At 44.2% G+C, this 27,813-nt stretch overlaps 1 protein-coding gene across 9 annotated transcripts in view; it reads left to right on the top strand.

Moving 5' to 3' along the window:
* The window catches only part of TIAM1 (TIAM Rac1 associated GEF 1), a 395,420-nt gene that overhangs the window by 259,562 nt on the left and 108,045 nt on the right, over positions 1 to 27,813 (top strand). For 7 of the 9 annotated variants that reach the window (XM_057696187.1, XM_057696186.1, XM_057696184.1 and 4 more), the window contains 3 exons: positions 2,077 to 3,050; positions 17,722 to 18,169; positions 24,086 to 24,258. In XM_057696187.1, coding sequence (XP_057552170.1) covers positions 2,088 to 3,050; positions 17,722 to 18,169; positions 24,086 to 24,258 — 1,584 coding nt within the window. In that variant the 5' untranslated portion in view covers positions 2,077 to 2,087. Of the gene's footprint in view, positions 1 to 2,076; positions 3,051 to 14,289; positions 14,391 to 17,721; positions 18,170 to 24,085; positions 24,259 to 27,813 lie in introns of those variants that run through there. The other 2 variants (XM_057696190.1, XM_057696189.1) reach the window with 2 other exon arrangements.

The raw sequence follows: 27,813 nt of genomic DNA, 5'->3' as shown, positions 1-27,813 counted from the left end.
CTGCAGTGCGCAGGCTTCTCATTATGGTGGCTTCTCTTGTTGTGGAGCACAGGCTCTAGGCGCGTGGGCTTCAGTGGTTGCAGTGCGTGGGCTCAGTAGTTATGGCTCTTGGTCTCCAGAGTGCAGGCTCAGTAGTTGTGGTGCACGGGCTTAGTTGCTACGCGGCATGTGGGATCTTCCTGGAGCAGGGCTTGAACCCATGTCCCCTGCATTGGCAGGCGGATTCTTAACCACTGTGCCACCAGGGAAGTCCTAACATTACTTTAGATGTTTATTTATTTTACTTGCAAAAATGTAGCACATAATATTCTTAGGAATATAGATAACACAAATGTTCATGCCTGGACAGTGGATCTTTTCATTTTCCCTACACCGAGTTGAGTTTCTGTGTTTTTTCTTGCTTCTTAAAGACGCCAGCCAGAGAGGCGTGAACTTACTGCTTTGAAGTATACTAGCTACTAGTAAAAGGAAGATTCTCTTTCTTGGAAACTTCACTCTCAGAATCATATGATGTGTGACCTGGTAGGGAATATTCCAATATGGGAATAGCTTCACATCTGGTGTCTGTATGAGTTGCCTCTGAACTCATCGGAACATTCAATGGAGGTTTTTCCCTTCCTGTTGCCACAAATTTCATTTCAGTAAAGGTGCGCTTGTAGGAGCTTAAGCAACGTTTGAGACTGAACAGCGGGATTATAGAGTGGTTCTAGATCAATGTGAATATATATTATATTGCAGGGTGTTTCAAACTATAATGGTTACAATAAATTTGTTCCCGTTTCCCTCTGGTACCTTTCACTTTTTTGTTTATTGTATTCCTTCCCTGGCTAGAATATCAGTTTCAGGAGAGTGGAGAATGGGTGTCTTTTGTTCTCTGCTGCATCTCTAGCTTCTAGAACATGGGAGGTGCTCAGTACATATTTTGTGAATGAATGACTATGTAAATGATTGAAAGAATCAGCTCAGAGATGTGCCCAGTTACTCTATTTTTCTTCTTTCCTTTCTGGTCATCTTCATGTGTGTATCTGAAGTGTATACAGTTTAAATGGTCTAGAGAAACCTCATGGCAGAGCAAGGAGAATAAGGCTAAATAGAGTCACACTTGTCGAACTTTGAGGATTTTTCAGTTTCCCACTCTGGGTAACAGTCCTTAGACCAAAGAGAGAGACTGGGAAATTGTTAAGGAAGGACTTGAATTAACCTGGGTAGCCCCAAAAGGCTGAATCACATTTAGTGATTTCATCATGTGAATTTCTGTTTGCAGGGCACTCTGTACCAGATTAATGTTCTCAGGTTGGATTTGCTCCCAGAAATAAACCCATTAGTTTGCTGCTAAGCAGAGAGTAGGGTTTCTGTTTCATTTTGCCCAACTCCCTCTCCCCCTCCCACTTCACCCCCCCCCCCCCCCAACCTCCCAGTCAGGGTTTTCAGAATGCTGTGGAATTAAAGGTAAAAGCCCCCTTTCTTCTTGGCTTTGATTTTTTAAGAAGAGTTGATTGGACTTACATCTTGAGCTTTCCCATTTTCGATTGATTTTGAAGTATAGATGGAGTCAGAATGAAACAGAAAACCATTGGGAGAGAGGGAGGTTATCCAGCACACCTCTGAGTTTTGCTTGGGTTTTTGAAATATGTAATTTCGAACAGTAAGTTACTCATTTGGCAGACACCTTGGTTAGTACTCTTTAGAGTTTTTAGTTTGTGGATAGGTGTAGCGCTTTAAATACACAACTATAGAGTTTAGGAAGAGGAAGACAAGGGTTGCCAGCTCTATGAAAGCAACCCTGTGCCACGCCTGGCGAGCAGCTACCCTCTGGGCAGAGACAAGTGTCATCCTCTAATGATCTTATTTATGTTCTTCTTTTACATCTCCGCGGGAGTAATCTCAGTCAATGATGTTAGTTCTCACCTGCTACCGTGTAAGAGTCCAAGTACCTGCCAAGTGCATATAGGTGTGCTGTTACCTGCCAAGCTGTCTGCCCTCCCTACATGCTGAGCTCTTCCTGTTAACTGCCTGTACCCGTTGGTGACTCAATGATCCCCTCCTTTTTTTTTTTTTTTTTTTTCTTCGCTACAGACCATAAAACCATGGGAAACGCAGAAAGCCAAAATGTAGTGCATGAGTTTTATGGAGAAAAGCATGCAAGCCTGGGGCGCAAGCACACGTCGCGCTCCCTGCGCCTGTCGCACAAGGCGCGGCGGACCAGGCATGCCTCCTCGGGAAAGGTGATCCACAGGAACTCGGAAGTGAGCACCCGATCCAGCAGCACCCCCAGCATCCCCCAGTCCTTGGCCGAAAATGGCCTGGAGCCCTTCTCCCAAGAAGGCACCCTGGAGGACTTCGGGAGCCCCATCTGGGTGGACCGAGTAGATATGGGCTTGAGACCCGTGTCTTACACCGATTCTTCCGTCACTCCCAGCGTAGACAGCAGCATCGTCCTCACAGCAGCTTCTGTGCAGAGCGTGCCAGACTCGGAGGAGAGCAGGCTTTACGGGGATGACGCTACATATTTGGCGGAGGGAGGCAGGAGGCAGCCTCCCTATACATCCAACGGGCCCACTTTCATGGAGACGGCGAGCTTTAAGAAGAAACGCTCCAAATCTGCAGACATCTGGCGGGAGGACAGCCTGGAATTCTCACTCTCTGATCTGAGCCAAGAACATTTAACAAGCAACGAAGAGATCTTGGGTTCCGCCGAAGAGAAAGACTGTGAGGAGGCTCGGGGGATGGAACCCCGGGCGAGTCCGCGGCAGCTCAGTACCTGTCAACGTGCCAATTCGCTGGGGGACTTGTATGCTCAGAAAAACTCTGGGGTGACGGCAAACGGGGGGCCGAGGAGCAAATTTGCAGGCTATTGTCGGAATTTGGTGTCTGATATTCCTGATCTTGCGAACCATAAGATGCCACCAGCTGCTGCTGAAGAGGCTCTTCCGTACAGTAATTATAACACACTTCCCTGTAGGAAATCTCACTGTCTTTCTGAAGGTGCCACCAACCCACAAATTAGCCATAGCAACAGCATGCAAGGCAGAAGAGCAAAAACAACTCAGGTAAAGTGACTGCAGTCTGTTTCAATATTTTGGAAATGATGCATGTCTTTAAGTGCGTGATTTTGTTCTTATAAGAGGCCCATCTTTTAGCGGGGTTTTACCCTGTTTGCCTGGTGGGTGCTGCAGCCAATGCTGCTTCTCGGGAGGTTCACCTCTCTTCTGCGTCGCCCCTCTCACAGTTGTGTGGTGAAGGGGTGGGGAGTAAGGAAAAAGCGTATATCTGTGTGGGTGATGTGATAGGAGTGGGAATAAAGCTGATAAGTTCGTATTGGGAAACTGCCTCTCCAACTCAGCTCTTCAGCAGCATCTCACTTATTCTGAGCTTCCCGTCCTAACGTGATTCTGTCCGTGGACAGATGGGGATGGTGGGGTGTGGACTCTTGGAGCTTATTTCTTCCGCGGTGCAGGTGGGAAGAGGTTAGTCGGCAGCTGGTTGGAGGAGGTGTTCTTTGATTCAGGGCGGGCTCTGGTCATTTGTCAGCTTCCCTCAGAGGTTGGCAGGCTAACTGCCTTACCAGGAGCCATTTCAATTTCCTGTCCCTTGCAATGCTGGCCAGCCCTCTCTCTGGAGGGAGGTGTTGCGGAAGGAGGAACATGGGTGGCTTCCAGTTCTCCTTTGCAGCCAACTAGTTTTTGACCTTGGGCAAACCTTGACTTCTAGTTGCTCTTCTGAACAGCAGGGTAAAGATGTTCGACTCACCTGCTTTGGGGTCCAGGGCATGAAAGAGTGAGTGTGAAAACATTTTTCAAAGACTTAGAAATGTATCTTACTAATGAAAGGAAGACCCGTTCCCTTAATCAGTCATGATAATTAACGTGAGGATAATAACATGTCAAGTAGGGTGTGTGCCTCGGTCCTTTTCTGGTCCTGCGGTTCCCTGTAGTGGAATCCTAGGAGAACTGACGCGTGTTGAGGATGGGTTGGTAGTTTGCAGGGTGATGCTTCAGATCTGGAATCCAGATTGGGCCCATTTGCCTTGAAAGGTGTATCGGCCACCAGGGTGATCAGCGAAGTACCACTGAGATCTGCTGGAAACGGCAGGTGTGCTCTGACCTGGCCAGCAGGGGGTGGTGCTGCATCTTCTGGTCTTACTTCAGCACAAGTCAAAAGCGGTTATTTCGAGGTTCAATTCTCTTGGGAAGGGTGTCTGAATATAATGGGCAGATGATGGGAGGGGGGAAAAGAAAAGTGACACTAGACTATCTATGTTCCTGCCTGAGAGCACCTTTGTGTCTGTGTGTGTGTGTGTGTGTTCAAAATCCCATGTTTCTAATTTTACTTTGGCATTTTCACTCCCCATATACAAGTCATCTGGGGATATAGATTTTTCTTTTAACCAATCTAGATTTCTGTATTGGAATAATCAAAATTTACTACATATTCCCCTGGGTTGATAAAAGTTAGAGTCTGTGTTTGACTTTTTCCTCTTCTTTTTCAAAGAATATTTTTAATTGTGGTAAAACTACATATAACATTTACCATCCTGACATTTCTAAGTGTATAGTTGAGAGGTGTTAAGTACATTTGAATTGTTGTAGTGATCACCACCCTTCCTCTTCAGAACTCTTTTCATCTTGCAGAACTGAAACTCCGTCCCCATGAAAACAATAGTTCTCCATTTCCTCCTTTCCCCAGCCCCTGGCAATCACCGTTCTACTTTCTGTCTCAGTGAATTTGACTCTAGATACCTCGTGTAAGTTGAATCCTGTAGTATTTGTCTTTTTGTGATGGGCTTATTTCATTTAGGTTGATATTCTCAAGGTTCACATGTTAAAAGATGTGTCAGAATGTCCTTCCTTTTTAAGGCTAACTGATATTCCATTGTATGTATATAACACTTTCCCCCCCATTCATCCGTTGAAGGACAGGTGTTGCTGATGGTGTCCAGTCCAGGTATCCTGGCTCCACCTCTTCTTACTTGAGTAACCTTGGGAACAATTTGTAAGTCTCGTGAAGCCTTAATTTCTTCATCTGTCAAATGGGCATAACAATAAGGTTTTTGAGAAGATGGAATGTGAAGGCCAGTGCTTGGTACTTTAGAAGCCACCCATAAGGGACAATCTGTTAGTTGTTGTAATTTTCATTATCATTAGAGGTGTTGTATCAGTTGAGGACCCACGGTAGTTTGATGTTTATATCAAATTTTGTGTCTTAGAAACAAAATCGTTAAAAAGGCTGATTCTGAGGTTTGAGAAGGTGAGAGTGAATATTGCATCTAGATGCATTCCTTGAATTTTGACTCATCGCTTTTCTGAAGCGAGAGTCTAGTGATGGAAATGACTGAGTAACCCCCCTGTGGTCCCTCTGCCTATGATGGGTGGGCTCTTCCTACACTGGCAACCTGAGAAGTCAGGACACAGGTGAGTTAGGTGCCCTATTAAAGGGTCACCTGAAAGGCACTGCAGGCTTTGTCCTGAAGATATTGCCAGGACATTACAGGCCTGATTCAAAAGATGGTATATTGGCCCTTGGCAGTTAGAACCAGGTACATTGATATAGACTATTGAAAAAGGAACCTCACCTGTGACTGTCACTGTTACCTGAAACGATGCTAAGTTAGCACACATTCTGTGTAAGACTTGAGAGGGGTGCCAGCTGCATTCTGGCTCCCTAACTCCAGGGCTCTAACACTGGAGACAGTTGGACCTCTGCTTCCCCCCACTCCCCACTGATGGGACTGTGAGCCTTTGAGTCATGGCTACTCCCAGAAGAGGGGCAAAGCCAGTATCACTGAAAATTCTCGTGTGTAATATTATCGTATGACATTTCCATTCTTTGGCTTGTCGCCTTCTAAAATTGTTAATATCCGGAAGTGAGATCATCTCAAAGTAGCATCTCATAAAGCACTGTTGTAGCTTCATGTAATGCCAAGTGCAACAGACTAGGAATCCTAAGAAGTACATTTGCATCCCAGCTCACTCCTTTCTGACTGGTGACCTTGGGCAAGGCACTCGGTCACTGGCTCCTTCTCTGTCCAGGGTGAGTGACAGCCAGCCTCCCACAGGGTCGTTAGGAGAAGCAAGTGGGATTCCGTGCGTGGAAGCCTTTTGCTGCAGGGTCTATAAAGTGAACGGAAGTCTTATTTTTGTATCGACTTTACGTGTTGAGTGAGGATCTTTAATGACTTGAAACAAACCCCAGAATTATCCACAACACTGTCCATCCACCCACGCTTCCTAGTCTAAGTTTGGCGTGTTCATCCAACGCGATTTCTTGAGAACCCACTGTGTTCCAAACAGTGTATTTTAAGAGGCAGTGGATGTGGAGGCTTCCTTGAAAAGAATTCTTTTTTTTCTTTTTTTCTTTTTGTTGGTAAAAGTTTCCGACCCAGGGGCCCTCTCCAGCGAGTTTGGATCGTAGATATTAAAGTCTCCTCATCTGCCCTGGTGATGTAGTTGAATCTGTAAGAGTCCTGTCAGCAGTTTTACTCCCCAGAAAAGAGTTCCTGGCAGGCATTTGGCCCAGGGTCATGGCCTCTGAGCCTGGGGGACAATATGTTTTATCTGAACTAACACGAACAACATCTTTTTATGTGAAAGTGATCAAAAAAGAGTTTTGAACCGTTCTCCCTATTTTTTATTTGTTTAGTATTTGGACATGTTACTGAACTGTGAAGGCAGTGGAGTTCATATTTTGGTTTTAAAAAGTGACACATTTTATGTGTTTGCCACACAGTAAGTGCTGAGAAATTATATTTGTTGAATTCATTATATTTGAGTATGTGTGTGTACACCATGCATGAAAGTTTATCTTGCGAGTCAGTCTGCTACTCATTTGTTGGGAGGATTTACCCAGACTGCTTAAAGCAGAGTTTGTTTGTACTGACTTCTGTAAAATCCCAAGTAGATTGTCTCTTGATTTAATGAATGCCTCATTGGTGTTTTGGCCTGAACTTCACTCTCTTGGTGCTCCCATAGTTAACAGACAGAGGAGTGGGCAGCCTGGTGTCATGCAAAGAAGAGGTTCTGGAGTCCAGCAGGTCTGAGCTTGCAAGTTTGAACCCTGTTACCTGTTGGCTGTGTAACCTAGAAGGATCTCAGTGCCTCTTGAGTGAGGCTAATGTGAGGGTTCCACACGGGAATAAATGTCAAACTTCTGGTACAATGTCTTGCATGTATTAGATGCTCCGTAAATAATGGTTATTAGTGGAGATGGTAAAGTTTGGTTTCATAGTCTAGAGATCAGCTCTCCTGTGTTTCTAAGACAATAGTGGTGAAGTGGAGGTGAGGTGGAGAGAGAAAACTGCCATTCGATGGAGTGTCTCTGAGCCAGGTTCTGTGTTTGAAAGGGAAGCTTTGGCTTGGAGCTCTCCTGCCTAACTTGTGATGAGGGCTTCATCCTTCCACTTGGGAGATGAAAGCATGTGAGCAGCTGGGCTGAGGACATATCAGGGGGCTGCGGCCTTGGGAGGGAGCAGGGGGTCCCCCTCAGAGCTCCTGGCAGGGATGTGGTGCTGGTGATCAGGTGTGTGTGCTGGCCCAGTTTCTGACACCCTCTTCACACCATGGCATATGGAGTCGGATCAACAGAAGATAGAGCTCTCAACCAGAGCTCCTGGCCCCTGAGCGCCACTGCGGGGCTTCGTTTCAGCCTGATTTCGAGTAGCCAGCTCACCCATCATCTCTCTCTCCAGCCCCATCACTTTTCAGGGGAGGAAGTCAATCTGAGGAGATTAGGTGACAAGGTCTCACAACTGGATTAAAATCCAGGTCTTCTGAGCCACAGGCCAGGGTCCTTTCTTCAGAAGCAAACGCACACCACACTGCCTCCCCATGTTCAAACGGGTTTCAGCTCGCATGCCCTCAGATTTTAACATCACAACTCCCAATTCTGGTACAGAAGCCAAAAAGGGTGGTGGGCTGAAAAGAAAAGAGTAACTGTCCACTACCGTGGCCCGAAACAGTGGTCCCTGAGAGAGATGACCAAAGACGACTTTATTTTTTATTTGTATTTTTTAATTGAAGTTTAGTTGATTTACAATGTTGTGTTAATTTCTGCTGCTGTACAGCAAAGTGATTCAGTTATACATATATATGCATATATAGATAGATATACATATATATATATATATATATACACACATTCTTTCTCGTATTCTTTTCCACTAGGGTTTATCACAGGATATTGAATATAGTTCTCTGTGCAATACAGTAGGACCTTGTTGTTCATTCATTCTATATATAATAGTTTTCTTTTGCTAACCCCAAACTCCCGCTCCATCCCTCTCCCCGCTTCCCCCTTCCCCCTTGGCAACCACAAGTCTGTTCTCTATGTCTGTGAGTCTGTTTCTGTTTCGTAGATAAGTTCATTTGTGTCATATTTTAGATTCCACGTATAAGTGATATATGGTATTGTCTTTCTCTGTCTGGCTTACTTCACTTAGTGTGATAATCACTAGTTCCACCTGTGTTGCTGCAAATGGCATTATCTTGTTCTTTTTTATGCCTGAGTAGTATTCCATTGTATTAACGTACCACATTTTCTTTATCCATTCATCTGTCGATGGACATTTAGGTTGTTTTCATGTCTTGGCTGTTGTGACTAGTGCTGCTATGAACATAGGGGTGCATGTATCTTTTTGAATTACAGTTCTGTCTGGATATATGCCCATGAGTGGGATTGCTGGATCATATGGTAGCTCTATTTTTAGTTTTTTGAGGAACCTTCATACTGTTTTCCACAGTGGCTGCACCAACTTACATTTCCACCAACGGTGTAGGAAGGTTCCCTTTTCTCCACAGTTACTTGTAGACATTTTAATGATGGCCATTCTGATTGGTGTGAGGTGGTAGGTACCTCATTGTAGTTTTGATTTGCATTTCTCTCATAATTAGTGGTGTTGAGCATCTTTTCACGTGCCTTTTGGCCATCTGTATGTCTCTTTTGGAGAAATGCCAAAGATGACTTCAGAAGGCTCTATCCCTGATGACTTTCTTGCTTGGATAAACGAGTAATAGGATTGGTGATTTCAACAAGATAAAGGGTGCAGCATGATCAGAAGATCTTGAGTTCCAATGAAAGTTGTGTTGATTTTTAAAATTTTATTTTGTTTGACACTGAGCTTAAATGGTTCAAGGATAAGTATGCTCCCTGAGTTGAGAACTGACATCAGCATCCAAGAGATTCCTAACCTTTGGTCACAGATTCCTTTGAGAATCAGATGAAAATTTTGGATTTTGGGACTCAACATAGGGACCACCCTTCTGTCTATCATTTCAGGGGATCCATGGGTCCTCCAAGGTCCATCAAGAAGCTTCTGGTTAAGAACCTCAGGTTAATTCTTCATGAAATAAATTATTTTCATATAAAATCCATTGGAAAAAACTTCTCTTCCTTTGCTTCTCCTGTCTGATGCTTCTTTTTTGCCTTCCTTTTGATCTTTTTCTGGCACGTAAGTTAAGCAGTGAGATATTTATTTTGAAAAACAGCCCATTCATTTCAACATGAATATCCATCTTCTTTGCCAAGGTCTTCTTTTGAGGAGTGGGAGGGTGAGTAGATAGCTGGGACATGGCTTATATCAGCAGTTCTCAGACTCCTTTATAGTCTTAAAGAGTGTTACAGTCTCCAAAGGGCTTCTGTTTGTGTGGGTTATATCTATAAATATTTATCACATTAGAAATTAAAAGACATGTAAAAAACTACTTGTTAATTCATCTTTAAATAGAACAATAAACCATTACATGTTCTCATAAATAACTTAATTTTTAAAATTTTATTTTCTAAAATAAAAAAAACAGCAAGAAGAAGGGCACTGTTTTTTATTTTTGCAAATATCTACAATTTCTGGCGGATCAGAAGAGACTGGAGTCCCATATCTGCTTCTGCATTCACTCTCTTGTGATATGCTCTTTTGGTTGGACTATATGAGGAAAACCTAGCTCCAAGCAGGTAGTTGGAAAAGGGAGGGCCTTAGGGGCCCCCTGAAATTATTTAAGGACTCCTGATCCCCACTTGGAGAGCTGCTCATTTATGCTAATATACGTTGGGGAAGTCCAAGCCTTTGAAAATTACCTTCTTAGTTTAGTCCATGAGGAGAGGAGCCTCTGTGTCCTCAACGTTAATCGTGTCCCGCAGTGATGTGTAACTGCTGGTTTCCCAGCGTAACTGAGGAGGAGAAAGGGCTGGATCGGGAGCTTGGAACCCCGCAGCGAGCCTGCTGTGCAGCCCGGGAAGCGTTTCCATGGAGCCCAGGGCAGAACTTAGGAAACACCCACAAGGTTTTCACTCTGCCGTTGGGGCCCAATTTGCTTCGAACCTCCCGTTGACAGAATATCTAGTTTGGGCCATAAAACAGCCCAATATGTCTTTCTCACTTTCTCTCCTTTTAAAAAGATGAAAGAAAAATCCTGTAAATGAGCTTCGGTTGTCTCCCTAAAAGACGTAAGAAACCAGGATGGCTGGAAGATGGCTAAGTCAAGCTTCCCGGTTAGGACTCGTGTGTGACTTCAGCTGGAGTTGAGTGTGAGCTGAGCCTGGAAATGACTAGACTTTTAAATCAAACTGAAGTGTATTCTATGACACATGATTTTCTTGTTTTGAGAGGAGGGTGGAAAATGAACCGCAGTTAAGTTGTTCAGCCATGTTTGTTTCTTTTGTTTGGCAGTGCCTACGCCACACCAGGCACTATTCTTAGCGCTTGGGATGCGTCAAGAAAAGATCCCCGAGCTCACGGAGCTAGTTGGGGTGAAGTGGGGGGTGTGTCTGCAGCAAACAGCATAACAAGTACGTGACATGCTATAGGAAAAAGAGAGCAAGGTGAAGAAGATGGGGCAGTGGTAGATGTGATGGCAATTCCAGGTCAGGTGTTTGGGTTGGGCCCCGTGCCCTGGGAAGGGCTGACTTGAGTAGGCATTTGGAAGGGGGATGGGAGTTGGCCATTGATTTGTAAGGTGGGAGTGTGCCCTGCACATTTGAGGAAGAGCAAAGAGGCCAATGTGGCTGGAGCAGAGTTGGGGTGGGGATAGGGGGGTGGGGTGGGGAGGGGGAGGGCATGCTGCAGTGATGTTGCATGGGGATTGGAGGAGGGAAGGAGAAGGCTTCCAGCTGTGGGAAGATGGACTTGAGCTGAGCCTCAAAAGGATCAGAATTCCTGGAAGCAAGAACGATCGGGAGCATACACCAGCATGAGTTCTTCAGTTTCACTGGTGGCTGGGCACATCCACAGATCAGTGCTAAGGCTGGATATTGGTGGGGGGTCTTGATGGACAGCCTCAGGAGCCCTCATCTCGCTCCTGGGAGACTTACCCAGCAATGGCATGCAGGATGGATTGATGGAAGAAAGATAGTTAGAACAGAGAGTTAGTGGCTGAATCAGGAAAAGAAAAGGAACTGGGGATGTGTTATATCCTGAAGTGGTGAGGAGGGGAAGGGTGATGACAGGGTTTGAGTCACATATATAGAAAAACAGATGAAAGGAGAGAAGATGATTCATTGACTTAGACACAGAGCTCTCTCCAATCGAGTTACCTGAAGCCACATTTCAAGCATTTGCCAACTTATTTCTGAGACCCTTTTGAGCAGCAGTAAGAACTTTAGTTCCAGCAGTTATAATTGAGAGAAATTTTGAGTCACACCCGTTGGGAATCATTAGAGAGGATGGGACTGAATGCTGGAAACTTAAAAGAGTGTGGAGATTTTGTCTTGGGAAAGGAAGAAGAGGGAAATAGAGCTGGTTTTTAGAAATGTCTCAAAGGGAGCTGGGACACATGTAAAGGGGCTCAGAGTGGGAGGCCAAGGTCAAATTTACAAACTTCAGAATCAGAAATTCAAAACGGCACTGGATATTTGTGTAGAGAGAGGAAAAAGAAAAACCTTACAGTGATGGAAAACAGATACTGCAGTATTTCTGTAAATCAAGAATGACAGTTATTAGTAACAGAGCCTAGCCGTTACTTACAGTGTAGGAAACATCATTTTCTTAGTTTATCGTGCAGTTTTGCGAATGTGAAAATAACTCAAGGGGATTGCATTGGCTCGCACCAGCTCTGGTCTGCATATATATTTTTTCCCATAAGACCTTGTTTTCCCCAAGTTCCTCAGCAGCGCCCTTTCTTCTGTGTTAGTGCAGGAAGCTAGTAAGTGAGGTGAGGCAGTGGCTTCTTTGCTTGGGCTGAGATGTATGTAAGGCTGAGAATGGACGCAACCATAATTACAGTTAACCCTCTTGTGCGGGTGCTGTGTGCTGGGCATAGTTCTAGAAAGTTGTGTTAATCTCACATCTTACAAAGTGTCTTACAAAGTAGATATTGCTGCAAGCCCCATTATACAGATGTGGGAACTGAGGCACGGATTGGTTCAAAATAACTTGCCTAGAAAAGATATTTGCTGTTCTGAGGTTACCAAGGGGGAGGGGTATATTAAGAGTATATTGAGCATAACGAGAGAATGTTGGAAAAGAAACCAAAGACAGTGTGCATGTCGGGGGGGAGGTACTTAGATTTTGGGGATAAGAAGAAGATGATAAACCAGAGGGGGAACATTTAATGAGGCAGAAATTGTTCAAATTCAAGGCTTCTGCAGCTCAAAATCTCCTCCCTCCACTGAAATTCCGTGAACTCTCCTCTGCTGTATTTACCTTCTCTGTACAGGTATACCGAAGCAAAACTGGATTTATCAGGGAAATTAAACAAAGTGACCAACATAACAGCTTCTAATTGTATTCAACTTATAACTACAAGTTGCCAATTGCTCCTTCTGGTCCCTCTCTTGTCCCAGGGCCCTTGAACGTTGTGGCTAATTACCTCTTCCAAATTGTGTTCACACATCATTAGCACAGCAAACCTGTCCCTCAGAGTGTTTCTGAGTCCCCGGTGGAAACAACTTGAGCCTCGACACAATGTATCATTAGCTTACATTCATGCTGGGTGACCCTCCAGTTTTCAAGGCAGTGAAAGCAGGCTTTGAATTTGCCTCTTGCCGCCTCCACTTTAGTACCAGAGCTTACTTAAGCGTTTGCTGCCTGGCTAAAATGACTAAGAACACTCTTGCCTGGCAGCTGTTGAATGTTTTGGGCGACAGCTGGCCCCTTGTGCCTCCAGTGGGAAGGTGCGTGCGTTCATGCTGGGAAACTGCCAGTGGAATGGAAACTGGTGAGTGCTCGAAAAGTCTGGCTTCGGAGGATTTGTCCAGGGAGGGCAGGGTTTGAGAGCCTCTCTATTCCACCATGAATGTTGCCTATAATCGGAAGCCTCTTCAGTGGAGTGGTTCTAAAATAGGGAATTTATTTTGAGCTATTTTCAGGAAATCTTTGGCGGGATCGTGCACCGTGATGGGAGCTATTTCTCTGTCTAGCTAGGGTCTTACCATTTCCCTTGATCTCCTCTGACTTTTGCTTTAAATTTCAATATGTGATTCAGTATTCTAGGACTGATCATATGCTAAGACATCTAACTAGATAAGAAGGAACATACCTTGCATTTGCAATTAAGACAGCTGGGCTCCCGTGGGGACTTTTCCCTGGGATTGATCATCTGGATTTCTTGCTGTTGGAAGAGTGGGGTGGTTCACAGGGGCTTTTGAGTGTGGGGAGGATCAGGTTTCTCAGGTGTGACGTGTCCTTGAGGTGGAGGTAGGTAGGAGGAGGTGCCCTTCAGAAAGATGCACCAGGAATGTTTGCATCACAGTGATGCTGTCTTTTCTCTGAGCTATTGGAAACACATCACAGTGGTATGCATCCTGCCATTTGAGAAGGATGGGCATTTGGGATGTAGCCTCAGCGCGGTCTTTCAGTGCGTAAACCTAGAGCCTCTGCATCGGTGTATCTGGCTTTGGTTTGTTCTGGAGATTCTGAGACCTGTAAACTTGTGATTCTCGTGTGGCACTTAGGCATCTGGATTCAACAGCCCTGCTGTAGGTGACTCTTTCCTACACTGAAGGTGTAGGGGATGTGCAGTCCCCTACACATCATTCAGGTGTTGAGTAATGCCTCTGCTTGGGTGGACATCATTTCCCACGATGCTGGAGCAAGGGTTTCTGGGAATTTTGGACATGCCAAGCTTCGTGACCAAATAAGGGTTCGTGACCAAATAGCCTGGGCAGCTAGTATCTGTTTCTGGACAGGCTGGGTCACATGTCACTGGGGGGATGTGTACCCCTGAACCTGCTTAATCACTTGTGGAGACAAGGTGGAGCCAGCCTGAATCACAGATCGGGAGCCTTCCCCAGTGGTTACACTCCCAGAGTATGCCAGCTCAGCTGGGGCCAGCAGTCCTCTTACCAGGAGGAATCACTTCTTTGCTCAGTTTAGTGGTCGTCCCAGAGTTGAACACACACAGCCTGGACTATTGCAGGGTTGCAGCATCAGTTGGCGTGAGCACATGTTCAGTTGTGACAAAGAGGTAAGTGTCTATTGAGGCTTGAACTCTTGGTTTCAATTAGAGACATCAGGGCATTCTGTAGGGGTTCACGGTTTGTGGGGATGTAGTAGACCGTTGAGACATGCCTGTCCGGTCTCTGCCTCTGTTTCCCTCATCTTCTTTTTCATCTCCTGTTTCTCCTTCCCTCCACTTTTGGGTTTGAGCTCTTTGCTGAGAAAGTCAAGGCACATAGATGCACAGTCACTCAGTTTTGCTGGGAAAGCCTAGAAGGGGCATTGTAGCCAAAGGGGAAGGCATGGAGTTGACTCTTGAGACAGGATCCGATCAGGTGCTCCCTGCAGCTGAGCCATGGGGCCATCTTGTCAGAGTGGAAAAGGTCATTGGATTCCAACCTCCCATCTGCCACCTGCCAGGCTTGTGACTTTCTGGGCCTCAGCATCTCCATGCATTCACCAAGGGGATGGTTTTACAAGATTCCTTCCTGTTCCAGAGCGCTGGGAATTACAAGATGCCTGGAACCAATTTCTCCTTTTTTGTTCTGAAGTCTTTCTCTTATGACCTAAGGAGGATACCCATGTAGCTGATCTTGCCCTGTCTTAGAGAGAAGCATCTCATTTTTTTTTTTCATTTTTGAGGCGAGTTTGTAGCTGGTTCTGCCACTTCATCAGAGAAGGACTGAGACGTGTGAAATGAATCCAGATATTGGGGAGATTCATACAAACCCCTCACCTCCCACCACCCATGGTTATCTAGAATAATCGGTGATGGCCAGATTTACTTATTATATCAAAAGGGACGCATATGGTAAATGTCCTTGCCAGGGAGAAAAGTAGGTTGATAACAGCGCTTTCCTGTTTGTATAGAGGACTTTTACCTACTGGATCTGGGTCCTTGATGACCATTGCTGGCGGGTAATAGGGAGGACAGCAGATAGCAAAATGACTGGACCAATAGTCACTGGGTCTGCATCTGCGCTGCATCCATGCTTTCTTTGACCCTCTTCAGTCCCTCTACATCCCAGGGACCTAAACTCCATCGCAAATATCATTGGTCCTTAGAAACTCCCACTTCCGGCTACTAACTCCCTTCTTACCTCCCCCCCCTTTTTTTTTTCTTTTAATGAACTTTTTATTTTAGAACAGCTTTAGGATTACATAAACGTTGCAAAGATAGTAGGGTTCCCATATACCCCACACCCAGTTAACCTTGAGCACCTGGCTGAGGTGGTATTTACCAGGTTTCTCCACTGCCGAGTTTCTATCCTTTGCACACTGTACTGCTTGTGTGTTTTTTGTATTTTTCAAAGATGTACAAATGTGATGATTTAATATATATATAGTGAAATGATTACCACAATCAAGTTAATTAACACAGCCATCACTCACGTAATTACTTTCTTTTTCTTCCATACTTCTCCCTCCTTTTCTCTTCTCTTCTCTTCTCTTTCTCTCCCTTTCTTTTTTTCTTTCTTTCTTTCTTTCTTTCTTTCTTTCTTTCTTTCTTTCTTTCTTTCTTTCTTTCTTTCTTCCTTCCTTCCTTCCTTCCTTCCTTCCTTCCTTCCTTCCTTCCTTCCTTCCTTCCTTTCTTTCTTTCTTTCTTTCTTTCTTTCTTTTTCCTTCCTTCCTTCCTTCCTTTCTTCCTTCCTTTCTTTCGTGAGAACATTTACGATCTACTTTCCTAGCACATTTCAACTATACAATGCACTATGGTTAACTAGAGTCATCAGGCTGTATATCAGATTCCCAGAACTTATTCATCCTATAACTGAAGGTTTGTAATCTTATAACCAATGTCTCCCCATGTCCCCCAGCCCCCAGCCTCTGGCAGCCACCATTCTACCCTCTGGTTCTATGAGTTTGACAATTTTACATTCCATATAGAAGTGAATCATACAGTGTTTGTCTTTCTGTGTCTCCTTTGCTTGTTTTCATGTCTGGCTATGCCTTTCTTTAAGTTGCTCACTTAGGATCTGTTCATGATGAAGGTGAACTCTGAGGGCCCTGACTTAGAATTGACCCGGTGAGATGTGCAGAGATGTGGGCACTTCTTGTTCAGGCCTCGTGCAGGACAATATTAGTTTGTGGCTTGGTTCGTTCTGCCCCATTGCCTCTCAGCAAAAATTTGAACACAAAGCATTCATTTATATGGCAATTGGAATATCCTGTTAGTTTTTACATTTTCAAACCATAATGAACTATTTATGAGACTAAAGGCTTAAGAAGTAGTTCAGCCCCCAAACCACATTACTTTGCCATCTCTTCCGATGTCAGACTCACATTCCCATTGTCTCCCTTTGAGCAAAACCAGTCTAATTTCTTATCCATGAGACTGTCGAGCTGTCCTGTCCAATATTGCTGTCATTATCCTTCCTTGATGACTACCATTATTTAATTATTGTTTATGGAAATGCCTTTAGCACCTCAGAGCAATTAAGATTCTGATTTAAGAGCAAACCTGTCTGTCCCGGAAATGTTCAACTTGAGAGCAGGGGCCGTGCTTTGAAAGTTCCAAATGTTTTTAAACTTGGAATTGATAACCCGCCTGTCTTGGCAGTTGCCCCAAGCTGTCACTTGGCCCAGGGGCAGTGAGTAGCTTGCTTCAGGCTCCTAGCATCCCGGCTTTGAAAGGGCAGGGTAATCGGAGAACCCGCATTGGAGTGGCGGGCCCCAGACTTTTTTAGCTCAATACGGAGTGAGAGGCTGCTTGTTTTCAAGAAGCAAAGCTGATTGGAGTGTGAGGACTCTTCCCTGCTCCTGGGCTTTGGGTTCTTGCTGGGTGAGTGGGTGAGATGGTGTACTAGTTATCTTTCTAGTCACCACATTATAGAATAGACTCCTAACTGGGCCCTTTATTTAAAAGAAAAAAAAAAAGGTATCAGCTGTAAAGACCTCATTATGCCTTGGAACCCGCTACCTCCGGAATAACTAACTAATCAGCTGGCAGAATTTCCCGGAGCTGCAGGCAGGCTGATGAGGGTGAGGGTGCTGAGCTCACTCAGCAGGGCAGTGGGAGCATCTCTATAGCTGATTTGCCAATTACTTAATTATCTAAGTCAGATAATTGATACGTTTTTTTGAAATCTTGCTTGATTTTTAAAAAAATGTTTCTTGAACGTTCCAAATTGTTGGCATTCATACTGAGGCAGCTTCATGGTTTTCCTGAGCTGCTCTGTAGGCAGGTTGGGTTTGTGTGGGTCTGGGGGTTGAGGAGTAATTGGTCCAGGAGAGGTTGGGAGCAACAATGCCCTGTGGGTCGCCTGCAGCTACACAGCCCCTGGCTGGACCGACAGGAGCGCCTGGGTTACTTCTCTGCGTGATGCGCATCTTCTTTTTTCTCCCTCTTGGCTCCCAAGGATGTTAATGCAGGCGAGGGTAGCGAGTTTGCTGACAGTGGGATTGAAGGGACCACCACCGACACGGACCTCCTGTCCAGGCGATCCAATGCCACCAACTCCAGCTACTCGCCCCCCACCGGCCGCGCCTTTGTGGGCAGTGACAGCGGCAGCAGCTCCACGGGGGATGCAGCCCGCCAGGGGGTGTACGAGAATTTCCGCCGGGAGCTGGAGATGAGCACTACCAACAGCGAGAGCCTGGAGGAGGCCGGCTCAGCACACAGCGACGAGCAGAGCAGTGGTACCCTGAGCTCCCCGGGCCAGTCTGACATCCTGCTCACGGCTGCGCAGGGCACGGTGCGCAAGGCTGGCGCCCTGGCTGTGAAGAACTTCCTGGTGCACAAGAAGAACAAGAAGGTGGAGTCGGCCACCCGGAGGAAGTGGAAGCACTACTGGGTGTCCTTGAAAGGTGAGAGAGGGAGCATCCTTCCTGCAGAGCTGGGTATACCCTGTGCTCCGTGGTGCTCCTGTGCAAATGCTGATTTTTAATTACATGGAATTTCTATTTCATGCTAATTTCAAAAATGTTATTTTATGGTGGTAAGACTACTTCACGAGAGATCTACCTTCTTAGCACCTTTTTAGGTGTACATTATAGTATTGTTGACTAAAAGACACACAGTTGTAGTCACATCTCTAGAACGTAATCATCTCATTTAGCTGAAACTTTACGTCCCTTGATTAGTCACTCCCCATTTTCCTTTCCCACCAATGTTTTATTTTCTTTACTGTTTCACAGTTAAGCTATTGGAGCCTCTCATGTCTAGTTTTCTCATCTATACAGCTGGTCCTGATGACAGTTACAAAGGCTTGAGTTCCAAAAAATATTTTTTTGGCATCATTCCAAAAAATGTGCCTCCCAAAAGTGACTGTTTTGGAGGGGAAAATCGCTAGTTTGAATCTTACGAAATTGTCACTTTGGGGGTAAAAAATGATGGAATATTGCTAATTTCATAGGGTTCAACCCAGTGCTTAATGGAATGTCTGAGCCATCTGTGTTTGTGACAGTAACTATTTTACATTCACACTTGGAATATTTGAGGGTGTGTATGTATAGATATATGCACTCATGTATATACCAGTGTCTTTTCATTAGTTAGCATGAAACTTTTATGTCTTGCTATTTATTATCGTTTTACGTACATTTTACATATGTGATTTTGTGTGTCTGCATATGTCTTGGTAGTGTAGAAATTGTAACACATTCGTGAGCTCTGTGTCTTAAAAAGAAAAACACTTCTCAAGCCCACTTAGAATCTTTGCCACAAGCTGGATTTGGAGCAGTGTTAGTTTATAGCAGGGTAGGTGGAAAGATGGGTCCAGGAGGAAGAAGCCTGTGCTTGCCTGGTGTGGTGCACCCATGATTCCATCTGATACTGGATTTCACCAACAGTGGCTGGTATGAAACAACTAACCCTAGAGGCATGGAACAGCCTAGAACTCTGTGCAGTGGTGTAAACCCCCTGGGGACAAGCAGGGTTGGGGTGGGCCCCATTACTAGTGGTGCTGGCTGTTGCTTCAGTACCTGGTGAAACAGGAAACAGGAAAGAGGCACATTAATTAGACTATAGGTCTTGCTACATGTCACTGAGACCTACAATGACAGTACCTCAAGCTAGACGAAACTTCATTTCCCCCCCACCTAGCAGAGGGGGACCATCTAAGGGTGATGGGGTCACTCTTTGCTGTGAAGTCATCCGGAAGCCAGCCCTCCTTTTTTTCTTGTTGCTTAACTGTCCCTAGACCATTGTGTTAGTCTGAATGATCAGGATAGCTCACCAGCTAGTCCACGTTCCAGTGGAAAAATGGAGAATTGGAGGGCATATCCTTCTGCACTGAGGGTACAGCCTAGAAGTTGCTGGCATCTTTTCTGCTTCCATCCCGTTGGCCAGAAATGAGTCAGACCTAGCTGCAAGGGAGGCAGGGATGGGTCCAGCTGAGCACTGGGGTTTCTATTGCTCCAGAAGGAAGGGGGTTGTGTGTTTTGGGGAACAAACAACTGTCCCATAGAGGAGTCTTTTCTCTTGTCAGCCAGTGCAGGGCAGCTTCCCCTACTGCCAAGGGCCTGTGTGTCTCATGTTGCTGCATGTTTAGGGTGGGATGCGGTCTTTCTCTTCATGTCTAGTTTTTAAGACTTGCTGGGTTATTACACCTTATTGCTCCACTTCCAAGGATGTCTTAGGAAGAGTCAGATTCTTTCTCAAGTCCTTGTCTCATTCTGAAGGTCTGCCTTAGTGGCTTCAGAGTTTGAACAGATGCGGAATTCTGGCACCCATAGTATCTTCTGTGGAAAACTGCAGGAAATACTGATAGTAAACTTTAAATTTTATTTTCTATGCTAAATCAAATACCATAGTACAGTCTATATAAAGTGTATACGAAATTTTGAATACAAATGTGAAATAGGAACATTAAATTTGAGCAAATTCTCTTGGTTTACACATACACACAGCACACTTTGCTTTTCGTTTTCCATTGTGAATTGGGAAAAGTCCATTTCATGTCGTGGTTCTGCTTGTGAAACACAGATGTGCATCCTGTGAGAACATTTTGGAGACCTGTTACTGTTCCTTCTCACACGGGACCTGCCTTGGCTTAATTTGGGGGCACTACGGGGTCATGTCTAAGGGGCCCTGCCCGCTGCTCTGCTGTAGGACATGGGATGAGGTGACATGAAGGAGAAAGGCCCTTTCTTCCACCTCTTGCTCCTCCCCCAAGTCTCCACACCACTGGACATTGCAGCCTCTGTTCCCTTTAGCAGCTCATCTTATCGTTCATTTTATTAATTAATGCTGAGTTTTTAACAACATGATTAGAAGACTACCTGCGTCACAGTCACCTGAGATGCTTGCTGAGTTGTGTCCGTACCTGCTTGAATCTCAAAGTTTGGAGGTGGGGCCTTGTATTAGTCCCTGTATTAGAGCTGCTATAACAAAGAACCACAGACTGAGTGGCTTAAACAAAAGAACTTTATTTTCTACAGTCCTGGAGCCTGGAAGTCTGAGATCAAGGTGTCAGCAGGTTGGGTGTTCTCTGAGACCTTGATCCTGGGCTTGTAGATGGCCATCTTCTTACAGTGTCTTCTTTTTTGTTTGGTTGGTTTTTTGGCCATGTGGCATGTGGGATCTTAGTTCCCTGGTCAGGGATCAAACCTGAGCCACCTGCACTGGAAGTGTGGAGTCTTAACCACTGAACCACCAGGAAAGACCCCTTTGTTTTGTCGTTTCTGCTTTGTTTTGTTTTGTTTTTTTCTTCCAATATCTTCACGTCCTCCTTTTGTACATGTCTATGTCCAGATGCCCCCTTCTTATAAGGACAGCGGTCATGTTGGATTAGGGCTCACTGGTCTGACCTCATTTAATTTTAATTACCTCTGTAGAGACCTTATCTGCAAATACAGCCATATCTGGAGGTCCCAGGTTAGGACTTCAGCATAGAAACTTGGGGGGATATAATTCAGCTCATGACAGGCCCCGAAACTGTGGTTTAAACAAGCCTCCCAGGAGACTCTTACACTACATTTGAGAATAACAGTGTTAGTGGCATAGAATAGAAATAATGAGGTGGTTTTTTTACTTGGAACGTGGAAGTGGGGGCTGTTTTGTTTCTGCTGTTCCTTTAGAGAATAAATGATCAAGGAAGGCAGGGTGTGGGCACCCAGGAGCACAGCCCACACACCCATTAGAGGAGGGAGACTTCACTTTCTTGGTGACCCAGATCTGAGTGACACAATCTGTCAGGATCCAGGCCCGGAACACAGAACCGCCGAATCCTTTGCTTCTTACTCCTGACAGGTCCCATTATATATTGACAAACTCGGGGCTTGTCCTTGCCACTCAGAGGCAAGGGCTTGCTGCTGACTTGGGCTTGGATGTGGAGAAATAAAAACCAGAGTACCTGGGAACCGTGGGCTAGAGAATTCTCCAAAGATGCTTTCACTTTCGACAGAATAATTAATTTAAAGAAAAGATTTTACTAAGAATTAGTCTCTGGAGTGTCTCCATCCACAACTGAAAAGCATACAGGTTGTGTTCAAGTGCAGATGAAGGTAAACAGACTGTTACCAGGGAGCATCTCATTCCCAGATTTGTTGCTTCACGTTAGTCTAAAAATTGCAACAGGTAGACAATTGAGTAGAAGCTGATTTTTTTAACCACCCACTGTCATGGGCGATTGTAAACCAAAGCTGAAAAATGATAAAAACAGCAATTTGGAAAGACGTAAAATGTTCAGTGTGTAGGTGCCCTGAATCCATTATCCACAGGCTTCAGTCTCTGTTCTCAAACTGTGGTACAGCTGCGTTGCTCCCTTTCTGTTAGGATCTGTTCATCATTAGTGTAATATTCGTCCTAAGGATTATTTAGAGCAGGATTTCTCATCAAAAGGCCTGTTGATATTTTCTGGGTAATTCTTTGTCGTGAGGCCTGTCCTGGGCATTGTAGGATGTATAGTAGCCTTCCTGTCCACTACCCACCTCCTCCTCTCCCCCACCCCAAAGTTGCGACAAAAATGTCTCTAGACTTCACCAAATGTCCTTCATTCAGCAAGATTGCCCCACCTGGGGAACCTCGGATTTAGAGGAAAATCTCTCTAAATCTTTCCATTTCTTTTCTTTTCCTACCTCTGAATGTGTATTCTTTTTTTTTAATTTATTATTTTTTTGGGGGTACACCGAGTTCAGTCATCTGTTTTTATACACATATCCGCGTATTCCCTCCCTCAACTCCCCCCCCACCCTCCCTGGAGTCCCTCCCACCCTCCCTGTCCCAGTCCTCTAAGGCATCTTCCATCCTTGAATGTGTATTTCTTAAGACATGGAAATAGGAGGTATAGATGATTTCGAATGTGACCTATGTGTTCCTGTAAAAACTTGAGATCTTCAAGATAACAGGGATTATAAGAAAAATAGGGTTGGGGCAGTAGGTATATGATTAAATTATATGTATGCAACTTATTACCCCGAAAGTTAAAAACAAAACAAAAGAAAACCCTACTGAAATTACTCACATAGCATTCTTCATTTCCAACAATAAATATCACAGAAAAAACATAGGACTTTAAGGAAGAAAGGTGAATGTAACTTGAATGGGTCAGAGGAAGAATTGAAACCCCTCAACTATGGAGACAAGGACAACAGTTAAAAAATCATGACGTTCAGGAGCACTGCGCAGTAGACTTTTAGGCAAAGCTTGTGGTCAGGCTGTACCCAGGTAAATACCGTGAAATGCGTGGGCCTCGCATGCCAGCATGCTGATTGGGCCTGTGCTGGGGCGGGGGCATTGCCTCCAGCAGCTGTTACATGCTCCTGTGAAATATTACAGTCGATCCCTATTGTTCTACATTGCTAGTCACAGATTTGCTTTACAGAAGTTCATATTGCAACTGAAGAGATTGTACTTGGAAGGGCTTTGTGGTTCACGTAAAGGGTGGCCCTTGCTTGTGGGAAGGAAGGTGTTGACAAGTGACCGAGTGGCTTATGTTGAAGTTAACGAGTCAGAAAGCTGGGCCCCGTCTTCCCCGAAATTGGATTTGATGGCTTGAGAGCAAGTGCTCAGGGAGTAATTGCTAATAAAGGGCGCCTCGCGTGTAGGCCATGATGGAGGGTATCCGTTGAACCCACCTTGCCACAAATCTAGGGCAGGTTTCTATTGCTGCTGTCTCATTAGTTTCACAGTATAATTAAGTGTGGACCAGGCCTCCTGCTTCCCCCAGGCCTTCATATGTGCATTTCCTCTTCCAGGAGGAACAAGGACAGGGTTGATTTCTAGAAAAACATTTTATAGAAAATATCTAAGACTAAAAATCTGTCATTTCTTTCCTGTCCTGAAAGCACCTAAGCCAGTGTTATATTTTGTTTTCTCTAAGGACATAGTCAAAATACCCAATAAATTTTGTTTCCAGGTTGCATATTCTGTGAGAAATATTGGGAAGAGTCTCTGGTGGGACAGTACTGACGGCCAGTCCTCACTCAGCGCTGCTGCTCTTCAGGCTTGTGAAACTGAATTTACAGCTACCACTGGCCAAAGGAGCTATACGACCCTCATATGCCTGTGAGAATACCTGTAACGAAACATCCTAAACCAGAAAGTAAGGGTCTTAGAGAACTTGAGGGCGTGCATGATGAAACTGTGGTTTAAGAGCCACTGCCTTTGTCCAAGCTCATCCGAGACTTAGTACGAGCATGGCCCCATTCTCTTTACTTCCTAGGTTTCACACTCATTTCCAGCCCTTTCCTGGTAACAGCGCACAAGCAACAGTTTCCACTACAGACTTCTTGTTGCACGAGCATCAGATGCTCACACGGACCCCCATTCTGTTTCCCCAGGGTGCACGCTCTTTTTCTACGAGAGTGACGGCAGGTCTGGAATAGACCACAACAGCATCCCCAAGCACGCCGTCTGGGTGGAGAACAGCATCGTACAGGCCGTGCCTGAGCACCCCAAGAAGGACTTCGTCTTCTGCCTCAGCAATTCCCTGGGCGATGCCTTCCTCTTCCAGGTTTGTTGGGCTCCTCCTTTGCAGAGAATACCTCTCCTGCCTGTGTACCTCACCCTGTTTTCCTTTGAGTGGTGGGTTCTATCTTTTGCACATGATAGGAACAAAAACAATGAATGACAAACATCTATACTGAGTTCCAGGAATGATTGAACTCACCCAGAGGCCGCCACAGTGAAGCCCCAGGAGGGGTGTGGGTTGAAGGATTCTTCACTGTAGTCTCGATGTCGTTTGTGTAGCACTTTAGAGAAAGGATCATGAATTCCTTAATTTAGACATGATTTGCACTGTCAAAATTTTTTATCATAATATGTTCTTTTCTAATATTACTCATAAAGGGAAATCATGACATCCCGGAAATGACTAGCTATACCCAACCAGTTTCTCTTCCTCATCTTTTCACAACTTTGTACTCAAAGTTCTTGAAGTTGGACGGTTAATGATATTAAAAAATACTAACCTGCTTATCACTTCAGGGTTAACATTTGCTTTTATAGGGAATCCTTTGGGTTTGATCAGTTATGATACAATATTTTGTGATATTCATTAGTTAGTCTTTCTTCATTTATTCCCATAATACAAGAATTCCTCAAGCCTTTATTCCATGCTTCCTATGTGCTATGACAGTGATATTGAGAATACCAAGAAGATATTTTGATATAGTTTCTACGCTTAAAAGTGTTCACATGTAATGTAGAAGATAGACGCTGGAATGAACCGATCTTTATGATGTGGTAAACCTTGACAGTGAATGTTAAAGGAAGAGTAGGGATGAATTGAGTGAAGTTGACAGGATATTCCATGCCAAAAAGAGAGTTGTAATAAAGGCATGGAAGAGAGTAATAGGTGATTTCACCATGTTTCTGGGTTTGTCCCCTACAGTTATTTCTATTTGGGCAATTAAAGTACGCACTATAAAGTGGTAATTTTGTTTGTGAGCAGTCAAAAAGCATGTATTTTCTCTTTCTTTAAATTTATGATGTAAAACACACGTAAGGAAGAGTGCAAAAACATAAATTTATTGCTCAATGAAGTGTCGCAAAGTAACTACCACCCAGGACAAGAAACAGAAGGTTCTAGCTCCCTGCAACCTTACATGCACACATGAGCTTACTAGTTGAATAGGGTGAACATGTATTATATTATCTAAGCCAGGACACTTTGGTTCATCTGGGAATGTCTTCATTTCTCTTTCATTTTTTGAAGGATAGTTTTGCTGAATATAGATTCTTGATTGACCGTCTTATTTCAGCGCTTTGAAAATATCACTGTATTGCCGTCTGTGCCACGCCCTCCCCCCCCCATTCTAATGAGAAATCACCTGTTCATATTAAGAGGATCCCTTTTATAGATGAGTTTCTTTGTTGTTGCTGCTTTGGGGATTTTGTTTTTGTCTGTAAACAGTTTGATTTTGATATGTTTAAATATTGATTTCTTTCAGTTTATTATACCTGGAATTTATTGAGTTTCCTGGATGTACTGATGTATATGTGTTTGAATCACATTTGGAAAGTTTTCAGCTCTTATTTTTTCAAATAGTCTTCCTGCTCATTTCTCTCTCTCTCCTCCTTCTGGGACACCTATTATGTTTAAGTTAGTATGCTGGATTGTGTCCCACAGATGTCTGAGACTCTGTTCATCCTTCTGCATTCTTTTTTTGTTTTGTTCCTTAGACTGGATCGTCTCAATTGACCTACTTCAAGTTCACTGGTTCTTTTTTTTTTGCCAGTGCAAAATCTGCTCTTGAGCCCCTCTGGTGAATTTTTCACTTCAGTTATTCTACATTTTAACTTTAGAGTTTGTACTTGGTTCTTCTTTTTTTTTTTTTTTTTTATTTATTTATTTTATTGGCTGTGTTGGGTCTTCTTTGCTGTGCGTGGGCTTTCTTTTTAGTTGTGGGGAGTGGGGGCTACTCTTTGTTGTGGTGCACGGGCTCCTCATTGCCGTGGCTTCTCTTGTTGCAGAGCACGGGCTCTAGGTGCGTGGGCTTCAATAGTTGCAGCACATGGGCTCAATAGTTGTGGTGCACGGGCTTAGTTGCTCTGCGGCATGTGGGATCTTCCTGGAGCAGGGCTCGAGCCTGTGTCCCCTGCATTAGCAGGCGGATTCTCAACCACTGCGCCACCTAGGAAGCCTGTACTTGGTTCTTTTTAAAAGAGAATAATTTTTATTTCACTATTGATATTCTCCAGTGATTGGAGAGATTACCTTAAGTGCCCAGAAATAATAAGTCTCTTACTCTTTCCCAAGGACCTCTGTATGTACCTCTTCAGCACTCAGGCAGTGAGTTTACAACTCTGCCATAGTCTTCACCTCTGCTTGTATAGAGCCTCGAGATCAGCCAGAGGGGTGAGCACAAGCCCTTCTTGGGGTTTTCTGAGCATGTGTACAGTTCTGTTCGTGTATGTGGCCTTCTACATTCTGAGGACTGTGGGTATCTTATGAATATCTTCTTCCCCAGCTTTTCCTGAAATTTCTCAGTCAGCTCTTTTTTGCCCCAAGTGTTACCACAACCTCAGGCAGCTGTGATATTAAACAGTTGTCACTAATTGTTTTTTTACAAACAGGTCTGAAGTAAAGGTTGTATGCATGGAAGAGTTCTGAGTCAGGTCAGATAGCTACAAGCCCTGTAAATAGGGATTTCTTATGCAGTATCGACCAGGTTAAATAATGACAGTTTTCTGGGAATGGTGTTTTGGAGGAGCTCCAAACCCATTCTGCCCCCTTCAGTGGCTGTTTGACTGCTGGTTTTCACATGATGGTGGAGATAGAAAGACGATGTGGGATGTATGCACACATTCAAGTTTGCTAGGTACTGTCAGTTTCCAAAATGATTGAAATAATTTACGCTCCTATCAGCAGCCTAGGAGAATTCCAGTTCTTCCTCATCCTTGTCCACACGTGTTGCTGTCAGGTCTTTTTTTTTTTTTTTAAGCTATTAGTGTGAAGTTCAGCACATTTTTGTGGGTTTAATGACCATTTCAATATCACGTGAAGTTTTTATTTCAGTCTCTTGCCTACTTTTCCACTGAGTCGTCTTTCTTCTCTCGGTGATTCATAGTAGTTCGTTACATGTTGTTTGTTGATTATGTGCATTGCAGATATCTTTTTCCACCCTGTGGCTTGCTTAATCTCTGAAAGGTATTCCTTGTTACACTGAAACTTTTTAATTTTAATGTAGTCTTATTTCTCCAGTCTTCCCTAATGGGCAGTGCTTTATGTATCCTATTAAAAAATCTACATGTTCTGTCTCATGGAAATATTCTTCTGTATAACTGATAAACCATTGTTTTCCCAAATTTGGCATAGCTTTTTATTATTTAATTGGGTATCTTGCAAATGAGGAAATTCCTAACTAATAATAACAATAATAACATTGTGATATCAGCAGTTATCTTTTACTGAACCCTTATTATATACCACTACCTTGCAAGTGTTGTACAATGTAAGTCCACTTAATTGTTATAGGAATCAGTGAGTTGGGGTGTGTATCCATATTTTTAACCAATGATGTGGATTTTGTACCCCTTTGGTGAAGCTAAGGCTTACAATGGCTAA

Source organism: Hippopotamus amphibius, chromosome 10 (genome assembly GCF_030028045.1).
Source record: "Hippopotamus amphibius kiboko isolate mHipAmp2 chromosome 10, mHipAmp2.hap2, whole genome shotgun sequence".
In the NCBI taxonomy this organism is placed as follows: Eukaryota; Metazoa; Chordata; class Mammalia; order Artiodactyla; family Hippopotamidae; genus Hippopotamus; species Hippopotamus amphibius.
Note: the sequence above shows the minus strand (reverse complement) of the source record. Positions and strands in the feature narration are given on the sequence as shown.